At 43.7% G+C, this 15,451-nt stretch overlaps 1 protein-coding gene across 2 annotated transcripts in view; it reads right to left on the reverse strand.

The window, feature by feature from the left end:
• Window positions 1–15,451, reverse strand: part of LOC138666969 (oocyte zinc finger protein XlCOF8.4-like) — a 56,955-nt gene that overhangs the window by 27,343 nt on the left and 14,161 nt on the right. For both annotated transcript variants that reach the window (XM_069755180.1, XM_069755181.1), the window contains exons 2-6: window positions 10,748–10,897; window positions 10,439–10,618; window positions 10,232–10,355; window positions 10,051–10,148; window positions 9,763–9,853 (exon numbers count right to left, since the gene is read on the reverse strand). In XM_069755180.1, coding sequence (XP_069611281.1) covers window positions 9,763–9,853; window positions 10,051–10,148; window positions 10,232–10,355; window positions 10,439–10,618; window positions 10,748–10,819 — 565 coding nt within the window. In that variant the 5' untranslated portion in view covers window positions 10,820–10,897. The remainder of the gene's footprint in view (window positions 1–9,762; window positions 9,854–10,050; window positions 10,149–10,231; window positions 10,356–10,438; window positions 10,619–10,747; window positions 10,898–15,451) is intronic.

Genomic DNA, 15,451 nt, shown 5'->3' on the forward strand with positions numbered 1-15,451 from the left:
TGGAGAACCACTGGGATTCCTTCCGCCTTGATCATCTGGATGACACTTGGGATTAGCGGAAACAAAGAAAAAGTAATGGAAGTGAAACTGCTGCCATGGAAGCACCAGGTCATCGGACCAGAGGGCAATTGGGTCACGGAATGGAGCTAGAAAAGCCGGGGCTTTGGCGTTTAGCGTAGAGGCCATGAGGTCTATATGCAACGTTACCCAGCATTGCCAAACATGCTGAAAAGGCTTCCTGGGAAAGGGACCAGTGTCCTGAGATTAGTCCCTAGTGGCCGAGGAAAAGAGCGCCCAATTCCCTACCCCTAGAACATGAACTGCGAAAACCAGTAAATGGTTTGTATCGGCCCCTTGCAGAATGTGAACTACGTCATGCATAGCTCTGTGCTTCCTGAGCCCTCCTTAAGACAGACTTATGTCACAGCCGTGGCGTTGACTGGTTGCATCCGGAGGGAACGACTGTCAAGAAGCCGGCGGAAATGCTGAAGGACTAGTCTGATTGCCTGGATCTCGAGAAAATTGATCAGGAGACCTGATTTCCAAAGGGGCAAGTGTCCCAGGGCCGTGTGGTGGCGGAAGATCACTCTCCAACCTAGGAGACTGCCGTCGGTGGACAACACCCGCGAAGGATCAGGAAGAAGTACTTTGCCCGAATAAATGAGGACAACAATTTCCACTGCCTCGGAGACCGCCTGATCCGGAGAGACTGGCAAAAAAAGGCAGTCCAGAGGACGGATATCTGTCCCACGCTGGTAGCAATGCCTGCTGCAGAGGACGGAGATGTAGATGAGCGAACGGTACTGATTGGATTGTCAGCACCATCGTTCCCCGGACCTGCCTTCTAAACTACAGGGAAAGGGAAACTTCCGAGCTTCCTGTGTAAGTTTGGAAGTCTTTCTTGAAGGGGGAATTATCAACCCTCAGGAAGCTTCCAGGCCTAAAAACGAGGATCCTCTGGGATGGGGCTGGAAAGGACTTGCTCAGGTTCACTAACCAACCTAGATGAATGAGTGTCTCCGCGGTGATGCTGACACTCTCTGTGCAGCCTTGAAGGGACGATCCTTTGATAAGGAGGTCGCCTAGGTAGGGCAGAATCACCATGCCCCGAGTGCGCAGTATAGAAATAGCGACTGCCTTGACCTTGGAGAACAGCCTTGGAGCCGTGGCGAGGCCGAAGGTTAAAGCCGTGATCTGAAAGTGGTTATCTCCGATTCCGAAACGGAGACATCCTTGTCGGCCTGAGAAGGATTGGAATGTGAGGTGATAACAGAATGGTAAAATTCCATTTTGAAAATACGCACCCTGACAAACTTGTTCAACAGTTTTAAGTCTACAATGGAACGCATGGTTCCGTCCTTCTTTGGAACCACGAACGGGTTTGAGTAAAACCGTTTGAACCTGTCTGTGTGTGGGACCGGGACAATGGTTCCGTAGGAGCTTGCTCCTTCTGTCCTTGAAAGATGGGACAGGAGGAAATGTGTTGGTGAGGGGGACAGGAATTCCATGTCCTTATCTGGAAACCACTAGATTTCTGACCGATGGTCGAGAATGACCGCTAGTCAGACCTGATAAGAATGGGAGTAGATGGATGCCTACCCTGTCAGTGTCTTTCAGATACTGCAATGAGTCCTTGAGCAGAGAAACTTGTGGGAAGGGGTACCCTTGGGTTTGGACAGTAAAGGTCTGCTTTTTCAGGAATGGGAGAGCTTGAATAAAGGATGTGAATCCCTGTCCCGACGGATGACCAGCCTGCATTAGTGTAAGACAGGTTGTGGTGAACCTGATGATTTAGACAGGACCGACTGAAGATGCTCTTTCCTCCAGTAGCATAATAAACGCCCACTCTGGAAAGGAAGGGAATTTGAGATTTACTGGAAGCGGAATCTGCTCGCCACTCTCGGAGCCATAAGGCTCCCCTGATGGTAAAGGCATTTGGGTTATAAGAGCATCGTCGTCTGCTGTATCCAGGGATGCATGTACCCATAATCCCAAGCCTAGGCTATTTGGTAAACCATAACCACTTATAGTATTTTTCCACATGATACATTAATAACAATCAATCATGATTACCCATGGATAAGACCATCATATGACCTATCATCAAATATAGAACATATAGCCGAACAACAGATGATACATGGTCAAGCAATATCAGATAAAATTTCAATACTTTATTTATCACATGTTAAAAAATTGACATCAAGTAATTAGAGGTGACATACAGCACCAGAACAAAGTCGTGCCATATAACAGACATTGACAGAAGGCATGTAACCAGGGGGTCAATTAGTGAAGATGCAGGCTTATGTACGACAATAATTTGTAACCAACCCAAAAACAGCTGATGTAAATAACCCACCATAGGGGGGTATATATATATACCCTTATTCACTGGCATCGGGTCCCTATCTTTTGGAAATTTCCACAAATAAACACTGCATAACAGAAAGCAGTGGAACTAGCAGGATCCATTGTTGGAGACTCCGTCCACTCTCTTTTTAGTGTGTGGACAAAGGGGTACCGTGGTTCAATGGCTTAGCCCTGAAAATCATTTGTCCGGCGACTGCTATGTCTCTGACCAATGTCAGAAACTCAGTGTAAAGACGTTTGGTCCTTTTGAAGGTCCCATTGAGATAAGGACTAATTCCTGACATTGTATGGTTCTTATGGTACTCTAGCGAGTCTGGGTATACGGCCACACCAGACTCATATCCTGAGTCATGTTCGCTGCAACCCCCAGAGACGGAGGAGCTGGAACGGAGCCCGCGTACACCAAAAAACAGAATGCCTGGGGGACGAACTACTGAGACGTTAGCTAGAAAATTGGACATTCTTTGTTACTGTCAGCCTCTGTCTGAAGAATCTCGAATGGCAGAGGGCCTTCATCGTAAGGTAAACTGAAGGGGCATTACACGCAGTACACAAGGCGTAATCGTGCGCTCCATCAGTCAGTGCTCCCAGGTCATATGTCCGTGCCTCCAGAGACGGCAGTCTGCGTAGCGGTGACAGACGAATAGCTGTCCGCAGCCAGAAACGAATCTTGCGGTGCTGCCAAGGCACACCATTGGTGTGGTCTGATATAAAGGAGGGGCCGTCTGTGCACCTGTGGATGATTCTGTTGGTCTGCAGCAGGGAATATTAGCCCATCACACATGCCCATATCTGTGCACTGAAGCACTTTATGCATATGCAGGCAAGAGGAACTTTGCAGCCCGTAATGCAGATTCCACTGTGTTCACCCCTCTTTTTTCTTCACCTCTCGTAAGAGGGAGAGGTGCCAGAAATTAGGGCGGAGTCAGCTGGGTGGGTGGAGTAAGGCCTAACCCGTCGGTAAGCCGGGAACTAAATTTTTGATCGCGGAAATGGCTGCGGAAGCCGCGGCACGGCGAGAGCGGTTGCAGTAATGGCGGCTGTGTCACAGCAATGATGGCGGTGGCACTGCAATGGTGGCCGCGTCACAGTGATGGCGGCGGCCGCCGCGGTAAATACGTGGGCCGCTGCGGTCTGAGTCCGGGGTGAGTATGCTGGTAAATGGCGGAGGCCGCGATGTCAGAGCCTGCCTGAGAGGCCATGAAGGGGGCGGCTGAGGGCGCAATGTAGCCTAGGCCGCAAAGGTCACCAGATGGAAAACCACTCGCCATTTGCACGGATTATCTCCTCAATCCACCATCCCTTTGATAGGGAGGTGGAGAGGATTTGTTAGCCTCCAGTAACCATCCACTTTCTGTCAGTGGTGGTGCAGTGGGGCCACACGGACACCGCGCAAAGCCTCTGCATGTTACCTGAGGTAATTTTCTTGTCAGGATTGTTGAGGCAAGCTGGCATGTCCAGTTGAAGAACCTGGCTCCAGAAGGGGGTACTTGGGGGCGACCCCCCACGTTCCCGTCTGTTGTTGATGTGGGGAGAGCAGACCCATTGAAGGAATTGGTCGCCCTTGAGGAGAGCTCAGGCCGGTGTCGAGGCTGCAGGAGGGGATACGGTGAGACGACACTCCACGTGCCCGCCTGTTGAAGACTTTGGCAGATCGGGACCTTGAAAGGCCCCGTCGCCCCTTGAATTCATAGAAGAAAAAAAAGGTTAAAAAGTAAAAATGCGAAAAATTAAAACAATAATGTTGGGGTCTGAAGCCAGACCCTAGTGCCTCCTACAGACACTAAGCAACTGGTTCAGGGTAGAGCCAGCAGAGGGTGTATACTGCGGAGGAGGAGCTAATCTCTTTGTTTTTTGCATAGTGTCCTCCTAGTGGCAGCAGCATAATACCCATGGTCTGTCCCCCCCCCAATGAGGCGAAGGAGAAAACATAATGTCATTTATAACATGGAGTGAAGCCATGAAACCAGGGCTCAAGCCATGCCAACACATCTCCTGCAGCCGTGAATAAATGCATATTATAAACATCAGCCATGCACAGCTTAGAGATATATGAGGTGTAGTGGTTTTTATATAGTTTATCACAATCTTCCTTGATGTTAGTTGGTTCTAAAAGAAATTGAAATTTCAGGATAAAGGGAAACTCTGCTGTTATTGTATAATCGATGTGAATACTTTCTGCCCAATGATGACAAAAGTATTCTAGGAGTGATACCTTTATTGGCTAACCAGAAAATAATATGTTTGCAGCTTTCAGAGCACAGTGGCTCCTTCTTCACGCAAGATTACAAATAGATTAATAAGAAAAAACACAACATTTAAGGAATACTAGAGTAGTAAAATTTGTTCAGGGGATGGGAGGGATAGTGCCTCCTAAAGATAAATCAAGGAAATCTAACTAGGTATTCTCTTGCAAATGGAAAGGCAGTGGGAATGATGTTCTTAGTTATCTGGAGTAGTCAGGTGGAGGTGTGAATTGTATCCATGTAGTGACTCATAAATCCAGGTGTTAAATTGAGTCCTAGTGTCAAAGAATTGAACATCTTCAATAGTTTGAATTCTCAAATTTTTCTTTCTCTGTCATCCTTAAAATGACCTTTTAGTATTAAGACTTTTAAGTCTGTCATACTGTGTCCAGGTCCAGAGAAATGTTTTCCCACAGGCGTGTCCATTTCATTCCTGATTGTGTGTCTGTGTAGATTCATCCTAGTTTGTAGTTTTTGCATGGTTTCCCCAATATAGAACTTCCAGGGCACCTCGTACATTGTATCATGTACACCACATTAGAGGATGTGCATGAAAAGAAACCCGTGACCTTATAGTCCTGATGTGTGTTTGGTACACGGACTATATTTGTCGGTAATATCAAGTTTTGCATTTTCTATTGTTACAGGGGAATGTGCCAGTCACTGATGGTGATGAGAGGACAATTCTGACAAGGAAATTCCTTAAGTTAGGGGACCGTTTATAGGAGAGAAGTGGTAGTTCTGGGGATATGTCTTTCAATTTGTGGTCTCTGTGGAATATGGGTTGGAGATCAGCACCAATTTTCCTTAGGATGCTCATGTGGGTGTTGTATGTGACCACAAGAGGCACCCGGTTGTTGTCCTCTCTCAGTTTGTAATCCAGGAGGCAGTTTCTTAGGATCCTTGTAGCCCTGTGGATCTGTTCATCTATTACCAGTGGATGGTATCCTTGTTGTAGGAATGTGTTCCTCAGTGATATCAGCTGTAGTTCCCTTACTTTACTGTCTGAACAGATCCGAATATACCTCAGAGCTTGACTGTAGATGATGGATTTTTTGGTGTGTCTTGGATGAAAGATGTTCCATCTAAGATATGCCGGACGTCCTGTGGGCTTATGGTAAATTGATGTTTAATAATAATAATAAATAATAATAATTTTATTTATATAGCGCCAACATATTCCGCAGCGCTTTACAAATTATAGAGGGGACTTGTACAGACAATAGACATTACAGCATAACAGAAATACAGTTCAAAACAGATACCAGGAGGAGTGAGGGCCCTGCTCGCAAGCTTACAAACTATGGGGAAAAGGGGAGACACGAGAGGTGGATGGTAACAATTGCTTTAGTTATTCGGACCAGCTATAGTGTAAGATGTTTGTATGGCATTGTCCTTAATGTATATGGTCAAGTCAAGAAAATGTATTTGGATCTTTCAAAAGTTGAGGGCAAGCTTGATGGTTGGGTGGTACTTGTTGAAGTTATTGCGGAAGGTGAGTAGATTATCTTTTGAGCTGGTCCAGATTATTAGCAGATCATCAATGTAGCGAAAGTATGCAAGAAGTTTAACAGAGCAAGATGACAAAAATTCTTCCTTAACTTTCGCCATAAATAAGTTAGCATTGTGGGGACATTTTGCTTCCCATGGCGCTGCCCATACACTGTTGGTATAAATTGTTCCCAAAAGAAAAATAGTTGTGATGGAGCATAAACCTGATAAATTGCAGTGCCGGTTCTATGGCTAGATTGTCTTTTTGAAGAAAATATTTGCATGCTGCAATTCCATCCTCATGAGGAATGTTGGAATAGCGAGACTCTACATCCATGGTGGCTGGTATAGTGTCCTCTGGAAGTGGGCCCAGCGCTGACAATTTGCAAAGAGTATCCGTGATGTCCTGGATATAGCTGGGTGTGCGCCTCACCAAGGGTTTCAGAATGTTCTCCACCCAGCCTGAGATATTCTCAGTTAAAGTCCCAATACCAGAGATAATCCTCCCAGACGGACTCCAGATAACTAAGAACATCCCACTGCCTCTCCATTTGTAACAAAATGCCTATTTTGATTTCCTTGGTTTATCTTTAGGAGGCATCACACCTCCCACCCCCTGAACAAATGTCCAACTGTAGTATTCCTTAAATGTTGTGCTTTTTTTCTTATTAATCTATTTGTAATCTTGCCTGAAGAAGGAGCCGCTGTGCTCTGAAAGCTGCAAACATATTATTTCCTGGTTAGCCAATTAAGGTATCACTCCTAGAATACTTTTGCCATCATTGGGCAGAAAGTATTCACATCGATTTTTCTGGCTAACACAGTACCACAATACAATTTGTTATTGTACATCCGGTTATTGTACAGAAATTCACACTTGGCCCTCACTGCTCATTTAACCCCTTTCTGACATTAGACGCACTATCCCGTCGAGGTGGGGTGGGCCCCTATGACCACCGACGGGATAGTACGTCATATGCGAAAGGCAGCGCTCACGGGGGGAGCGCCGCCGATCGCGGCCGGGTGTCAGCTGTTTATCGCAGCTGACATCCGGCACTATGTGCCAGGAGCGGTCACGGACCGCCCCCGGCACATTAACCCCTGGCACACCGCGATCAAAGATGATCGCGATGTGCCGGCGGTATAGGGAAGCTTCCCGCAGGGAGGAGGCTCCCTGCGGGCTTCCCTGAGCCCCCGCAGCAACGCAATGTGATCGCGCTGCTGCGAGGGTCTTACCTCCCTCCCTGCCTGCTCCAGCCCCGGATCCAAGATGGCCGCGGATCCGGGTCCTGCAGGGAGGGAGGTGGCTTCACAGAGCCTGCTCAGAGCAGGCACTGTGAAGCCTGCAGCACTGTAAGTCAGATCAGTGATCTGACAGAGTGCTATGCAAACTGTCAGATCATTGATCTGTGATGTCCCCCCCTGGGACAAAATAAAAAAGTAAAAAAAAAAAAAAATTCCAAATGTGTAAAAAAAAAAAAAAATATTCCTAAATAATGAAAAAAAATATATATATTATTCCCATAAATACATTTCTTCATCTAAATAAAAAAAAACAATAAAAGTACACATTTTAGTATCGCCGCGTCCGTAATGACCCAACCCATAAAACTGGCCCACTAGTTAACCCCTTCAGTAAACACCGTAAGAAAAAAAAAAAACGAGGCAAAAAACAACGCTTTATTATCATACCGCCGAACAAAAAGTGGAATAACACGCGATCAAAAAGACAGATATAAATAACCATGGTACCGCTGAAAACGTCATCTTGCCCCGCAAAAAACGAGCCGCCATACAGCATCATCAGCAAAAAAATAAAAAAGTTATATTCCTGAGAATAAAGCGATGCAAAAATAATTATTTTTTCTATAAAATAGTTTTTATCGTATAAAAGCGCCAAAACATAAAAAAAGATATAAATGAGGTGTCGCTGTAATCGTACTGACCCAAAGAATAAAACTGCTTTATCAATTTTACCAAACGCGGAACGGTATAAACGCCTCCCCCAAAAGAAATTCATGAATAGCTGGTTTTTGGTCATTCTGCCTCACAAAAATCGGAATAAAAAGCGATCAAAAAATGTCACGTGCCCGAAAATGTTACCAATAAAAACGTCAACTCGTCCCGCAAAAAACAAGACCTCACATGACTCTGTGGACCAAAATATGGAAAAATTATAGCTCTCAAAATGTGGTAACGCAAAAAATATTTTTTGCAATAAAAAGCGTCTTTCAGTGTGGACGGCTGCCAATCATAAAAATCCGCTAAAAAACCCACTATAAAAGTAAATCAAACCCCCCTTCATCACAGCCTTAGTTAGGGAAAAATTAAAAAAATGTATTTATTTCCATTTTCCCATTAGGGCTAGGGCTAGGGTGCAAATTTATAAATCACCCATACAAATTAGCTCTCATAAGAGATACATTGGATTAGGTATCGGATAATAATGAGGCATTGACCTCAGGTGTACCAACTGCATTGACTAATCATGTAGGAGACACACTACACATGACACTTTGAGGTAGCAGATGTTTTCATGTGAAATGTAATGATTAATAACTAGCATTGCTATTGTTTTCTTTTTTATTTTTTACTTATTTTTTTCTTTGACTGCTATTTTTTATAGCATGCATCTGAATTGCTCTATATATATATGACTCTGTGGGCATGCACATATGAACATCTATTGAGTGAGCCAGTATATCTGCTATTCCGGATTTAAGATACACTGTATTAGGTATCGAATAGAGATATTTACAACTTTTTTCATCTTGTTTAGTCTTTCTCATTTTTTCTTTACTAGTACTTTTTGTATAAGTCCTGTGTATAGGTCTGCCTCTATGACCTTTGGGTCATGACGTACTAACAAAGACAGTGATACATTGGTATACATACTAGAGGTTTTATTTTATGACCTCTGAGTGTTTCTGAGCACAGCATATCTGTGCTCTACTGTACCCCTGAAAATTCTGGTTCTTGACTATTACCCGTTTACCATCATTCATATTATAGAATATTTTTATTGATCAATATCTAGATCATTTGTTGGTACAGCCCATGGGGTACATTAACCTAGTGGACATTTACGCAGCACTATTTTGCTGCGTTGTTTTTAGTAGTTTTTTGTTACACTTTTTTTCACTCCTTTTTTACACTTTTTTTCACGTTTTTGGTTAGTGTGACCTTTTGGTCAATTTGTGTGTATGTTGTTGGGATCTGGGCGTGGGTAGTTGGTAGGGCCCAGTAGGGCAAGAAGGGACAGTCGACATGGAGCGGGGGCACCACATCGAACTTTAGGGTGCCAACCTCCGCTGTTAGGTAGGCGAGAGCTACTATAGGGTCACCTAACAGGGACTGTGTCAGGAATACATTTGTTACTATTTCCTGAATTTTTCCTACCCCACCCGAACCCAGGTGGTTGATGTTGGTAGTCCTACATTTAAGTATATTTAATTGTTTATGAGATTTTTAGATATTATTAATAAAGCATTTCCAAAGTCATTTGAACAGTTTTAAATGGAGGAGAATGTTGTGGTCTAGAGGCAAAATGGCGATCAAGGTAATACAGCCGGACTACACCACCGATAAAGCAGCCACAGCCGGTGACTAAGAAGAATCTGTGACTTCTTTGCATTTAGTGGTCACTACTCACCTGGGTAGTCATATGTAGGAATCTCCTCTTTACACCGCTCATCACCCCTCACATAGGTCTCTGTAGTATTAATACGGGTCAGATCTTCACCCTGAAACAAATATTGTAAAAGTCACAGACAGATGGAGAAGTCACATCTATGATCAGCTCTAATCCTGCCATCTCCACCGTTCTCACTACACAAGTATAAAACATATAATACTAGTGGATAAAACAAGACTGAGCACAAGATCTTCACAGCCGTCTACACATCAGAGGGGAGATCTCATGACACCTCTCTCCATCTACCTGATGATCCTGAGGAACACTGGGATCTTCTTGTTTACAGTCCTGTGGAAGAAGAGGACGGGGACATCTCTCTGGTGCTGTCATCTTACTGGACAGATCTGTAGGAAACACATACAGGGACTGAATTTATTCTTTACATACAGATAATTATAGGCCGTGTGTATTTAATCCTGTCTATTACCTGGTGATGTGAGGGACTGGGGAACCTCCATCATGACATTCTTGTACAAAGCTTTGTGTCTTTCTAAATACTCCCACTCCTCCATGGAGAAATAGACGGCGACATCCTGACACCTTATAGGAACCTGACACATACAACGATACAGTCATCCCCCCGATTCCTTCATAGTGTTTCTGTATAATGTCCCAGCATGCCCAGCAGTGTCACCTCTCCAGTCAGTAGCTCAATCATCTTGTAGATGAGTTCTAGGACCTTCTGGTCATTGATGTCCTGATGCATCAGGGGGTAAGGTGGAGGCCCCGTGATTGGGCTCAGGGGTCTTCTACATCCTTCAGACACAGGGTCCTGACAGCGCTCACTAGAGGTCTTCTTCACTACTGTGTAATCCTGGTAATGGAGAGAAACATTAATAAATCTCACTACAGACATTTCCAGAGTCCTCACATCTCCAGTTCTGTCCATCTGTTATTCCCATAGATAAGAATGATGTAATGTGACGTCATCAGAATCTCTCACCTCTCCAGTAAGCCGGAAGAGGAACTCTAGGGTGATGTGTAATATCATCTCCGCCATCTTGTCTCTGTCCATATCAATCTTTGATGGGTAAATCAGGAAAATTCTCTTATATAGAAGATCTTCACTGAGAGGATCCGATATTGTAGAGACCTGAATGAGAAGAAGATGAGCCGATGTAACATCATAAAAATCCTGTGTAATAATACGATTACTGGAGATAATAAGGGTATTCAGTTTTCTTCTTCAGATCTACTAATAAAACCTATATATTTAGGCCACAGACAACAAGCAGTTTCTCCCTCGGAGTCGGCGGCTGAATACGTTTCTCATAGACTCATCTTCCATAACGCTAATTCTCGTCTCATTTACCGACACTGGAATCGGCATTAGCAATACTGCAGGAGATATTCATTACACGTGACAGGAGAAATAACTACTTCATGATGAGGATGACATCTTCATCTTCTACTACGGCTCTAGAAACATATTTGTCCAGAGTCCGTCACTGACTCCATCACCACCGGCCGTCTATATGAAGGTTTCCCGTCTTCCCCGCACTGTAATCTTCTATCACGTTAGATCTCATGCCTGATTCAGACACAGAAGTTTGAGGCTTTTATAAAAGCTTTTTTGTTTCCACAAACACAGCGGACAGAAATGATCTGATCCCAAATAGAGATGGGCGAACCCGAACAGTAATGTTCGGCGTCCATACTGAACACCTACTATTCAGGCACAGACACAGAACACGGACTTCGCCAGGAAGTCGGTGTTACCGTTTGCGTTCGGCTGTCCGAATACCGGGTGTTTGCTGCGCTGTCATGTGCATGACAGGGTGGCAAACACCGCTTCTGATCGGTGGGGAAATCCTCCCCGCCGGTCAGAGAACCGCGGTTCACATGCTGTAAAAAGACAGCGTGAGCTCTCAGCTGTGATACAGTTTACCTCCGGTCACTGGTGTCAGCTGATGGGACTACTACTCCCATCATCTGATATCTGCAGCTGCTAATTACAGTAAGAAAGTAAATATATAGATTAGAGCAACATATGATCTAATACGGAGCAACTCCCAATAGTCTATAAACAATAAAGCAGATTGAGTCAAAAAAGGCTCATTTATGAATAAAAAGGTATAACATTTATTAAATACATCATCATAAAACAATCTCAATATATCAATACAAAAGTTAGTTATACAAAAGGAGGGTTTCTCACTATTTGTGCAAGGATCACGGTAAAGGTATTCCTACACCCACACAAACATAATTTGTAACGGCCAGAGGTTCAAGTTCTCAGCACCATGTCTATTACTGTTATAAATAGCCTCTACAACAAAGGCCATCGTTCCCAGATGATAAAGATATTAAAAAGAATGAACCTCACTCATGTTTGCCGCAGTGTGGACGAGGAAACGCCAGCCCCTACGCGCGTTTCGCGTAGGCTTCTTCAGGGGGCCGTGTCAAGTGTGTCACTACAGGATCTTAAATAGTGCTACCGCACCTGATGTGAATGAACCGGACCATTACAACAGCGCATGTACGCGCGACGCAGGCGCCGGACATTGCATCATCCCCGACCTTCCGGGTGTTCCGCGACGCCAGGGAGCCATCTCCATGGCAACCCCGGCCGGCGCATCCCACCCAATGGGCGCCAAGAACGATGCTCCGAAGCACCCACGTCACGGTCATGCGCACTGGTCCGTAGTAAAAAGACAACAACGGACGAAAGCGGGACTATGAACATATATAAAGTGCAAAGTGCTAGCAACTGGGACGCTGGACCGACCCTAAGTGTGTACTAAATTTAGGATGCCTACCAACATAGTCATAAGTGTGTGAAGCTGTGCTAAATAGGACACTAAACGTCCTTTCGTGCGTACTAAATTTAAGGCACATAGCAGCAGGGTACTAAAGGTGTATAGAACCGTGCTAAATGGAACGCTACGTCCCTAGATGCATGCTAATTTAAAACACATAAAATACATTAACAGAGTGCATACTACAGTGCTAAGTAGGACGCAGAAGCGTTCTAAACAAAATACTAAGTTGAGATACATAAAACTAATACCAGAAAAACAAAATAATATTGATTCACATAACTTTTCTATACATATAGAGCTACATGTAAAGAAAAGACCATAAACATATTATGAATACACATAAAGAACTTCAGTGCAATTCTTTCTTGAGATGTAGAGGTGAAGAAGTGAATCAAATTCCCGCATCGCTCATCATCCCACACGATGAAATGGCAATTATAAATAGGTATATTCCCTTTGTTATATAACTAGAAATAAACATAAAAATAAAACATCACATAGAACATGAAAGACACACAGATATAAAATACCAAATCCAGAGATGATCTATATGATTAAAGGAATGGGGCAAAACTGATTTGCTCGTTCAAACCGTGAGGTACTAATGTGTTAAGGATCGTAATCCATCTACATTCACGCTGGAAAAGAAGACGTTTTAAATTCCCACCCCTGATCCCGGCATGAACCCTATCAATCCCACACACTTTCAAATCATTAGGGTTGCAGTTGTGTTTTTCCCTGAAGTGTCTTGGGATGGTTTTGAGGTTCCCTATTTCCTTTTCCTCTCTTGCGGCTATAATTTCCCTCACGTGTTCGCACGTCCTCACACATAACTCACGTGAGGTAAGGCCTATATATATGAGGTTACAGGTACATTTCGCATAGTATATAACAAATGTGCTCTTGCACGTTATAAATTCTCTGATTTTATATTCCTGTACCCCATCTGAAGAATAAAAGGAAGAGGCTCTCTGATGGTTTTTACATGCCAAGCAATCAGTGCATGGGAAAAATCCCACTCTTGGTTTCCCAATACCAGGGATTGTGGGTGGTTTTGCCACATAGTGACTCTTAACGAGAATGTCACGTAGGTTCCGGCTCCGTTTAGCCGTCATCAGTGGGTATTCTGAAAGGTGTTTTTAGAACCGACCAGTATTTAGATAGGATGGAACGTAATTCGTCCCAATTAAAATTGAAAGTTGTAATAAATCTTGTTGGCACATGTTGTGTCTTGTCCATTCCCTTTTTGTTGGTACATCCCTGTCCATATTGGTTCTGGGATAGCAACGAGGTCCTAGATGTTTTTTTGGCTCTTTTATATCCCTTTTTGATACACCTCCTGCTGTACCCACGTTCTGATCCTCTGATGAGGATTTTGAGCGTCAAGCTGTGGACCTTGGGGAGAGATTTAGAGAAACGCGCGTAGGGGCTGGCGTTTCCTCGTCCACACTGCGGCAAACATGGGTGAGGTTCATTCTTTTTAATATCTTTATCATCTGGGAACGATAGCCTTTGTTGTAGAGGCTATTTATAACAGTAATAGACATGGTGCTGAGAACTTGAACCTCTGGCCGTTACAAATTATGTTTGTGTGGGTGTAGGAATACCTTTACCCTCCTTTTGTATAACTAACTTTTGTATTGATATATTGAGATTGTTTTATGATGATGTATTTAATAAATGTTATACCTTTTTATTCATAAATGAGCCTTTTTTGACTCCATCTGCTTTATTGTTTATATAATTACAGTGAGAGCAGGAGCGGCGGATTCATTAGCTGCTCCTGCGCTGTAAATAAACAATTTTAAAACAAAACTGGCGTGGGTTCCTGTGTGTTTTTGCTAACCAGCCAGACGAAACGAACAGCTGGGGGCTGCAACCCTCAGCTGTCAGCTTCAGCAAGCCTAGATAAGAAAAATAGAGGGGTCCCCATGTTGTTTTTTTTATTTAAATAAATAATTTAAATAAACGGCGTGGGGTCCCCCCCATTTTTGACAACCAGCCTTGCTAAAGCTCTCAGCTGGGGGCTGGTATTCTCAGTCTGGTAAGGGGTCATTGATATAGGCACCCCAGCCTTAAAATAGCAGCCCGCAGATGCACATCTATTAGATGCACCTTTTCTGGTGCTTTGCCCGACTCTTCACACTTGCCCTGTAGCGGTGGCAAGTGGGGTTAATATTTGTGGGGTTGATGTCACCTTTGTATTGTTAGGTGACATCAAGCTCACGGCTTAGTAATGGAGAGGTGTCTATAAGACACCCATCCATTACTAATCCTACAGACTAAAATCCTTTATTTGAAAAAAATTACACAGACTCCTTTATTAATCTCAATTAAAGTGGGCCATAATCAACATTTGTGCAGCATTATGTGGGGCAAATGTCTCGATGGAGCATCTTATGGGGCCATAATCAGCATTTGTGCAGCATTATATGGGGCAAAGCATCTTATGGGGCACTTATTAACCTTTATGCAGCACTGTATGGGGCAAATGTGTCTATGGAGCATCTTATGCGGCCCATTATTAACCTTTCTGCAGTATTATATGGGGCATATTTTAAAATGGAGCATCTTATGGGGCCCATCATGAACTGTATTGAGCATTATATGGGGCTCCTGATTCAATATGGATATTCAAAAACACTTAACCTACTGATATCTCAATTAATTTTACTTTTATTGGTATCTTTTTATTTTTGACATTTACCGGTAGCTGCTGCATTTTCGACCCTTAACTTATACTCGAGTCATTAAGTTTTCCCATTTTTTTGTGGCAAAGTTAGGGGTCTCGGCTTATACTCGAGTATATACGGTAACAAAAAATACCTGCAAAGGCTTACTAAGCAACCGGGATAACTGCAGCTTTGAAAGGATTGTTATGAAAA

Source organism: Ranitomeya imitator, chromosome 2, assembly GCF_032444005.1.
Source record: "Ranitomeya imitator isolate aRanImi1 chromosome 2, aRanImi1.pri, whole genome shotgun sequence".
Classification (NCBI taxonomy): domain Eukaryota; kingdom Metazoa; phylum Chordata; class Amphibia; order Anura; family Dendrobatidae; genus Ranitomeya; species Ranitomeya imitator.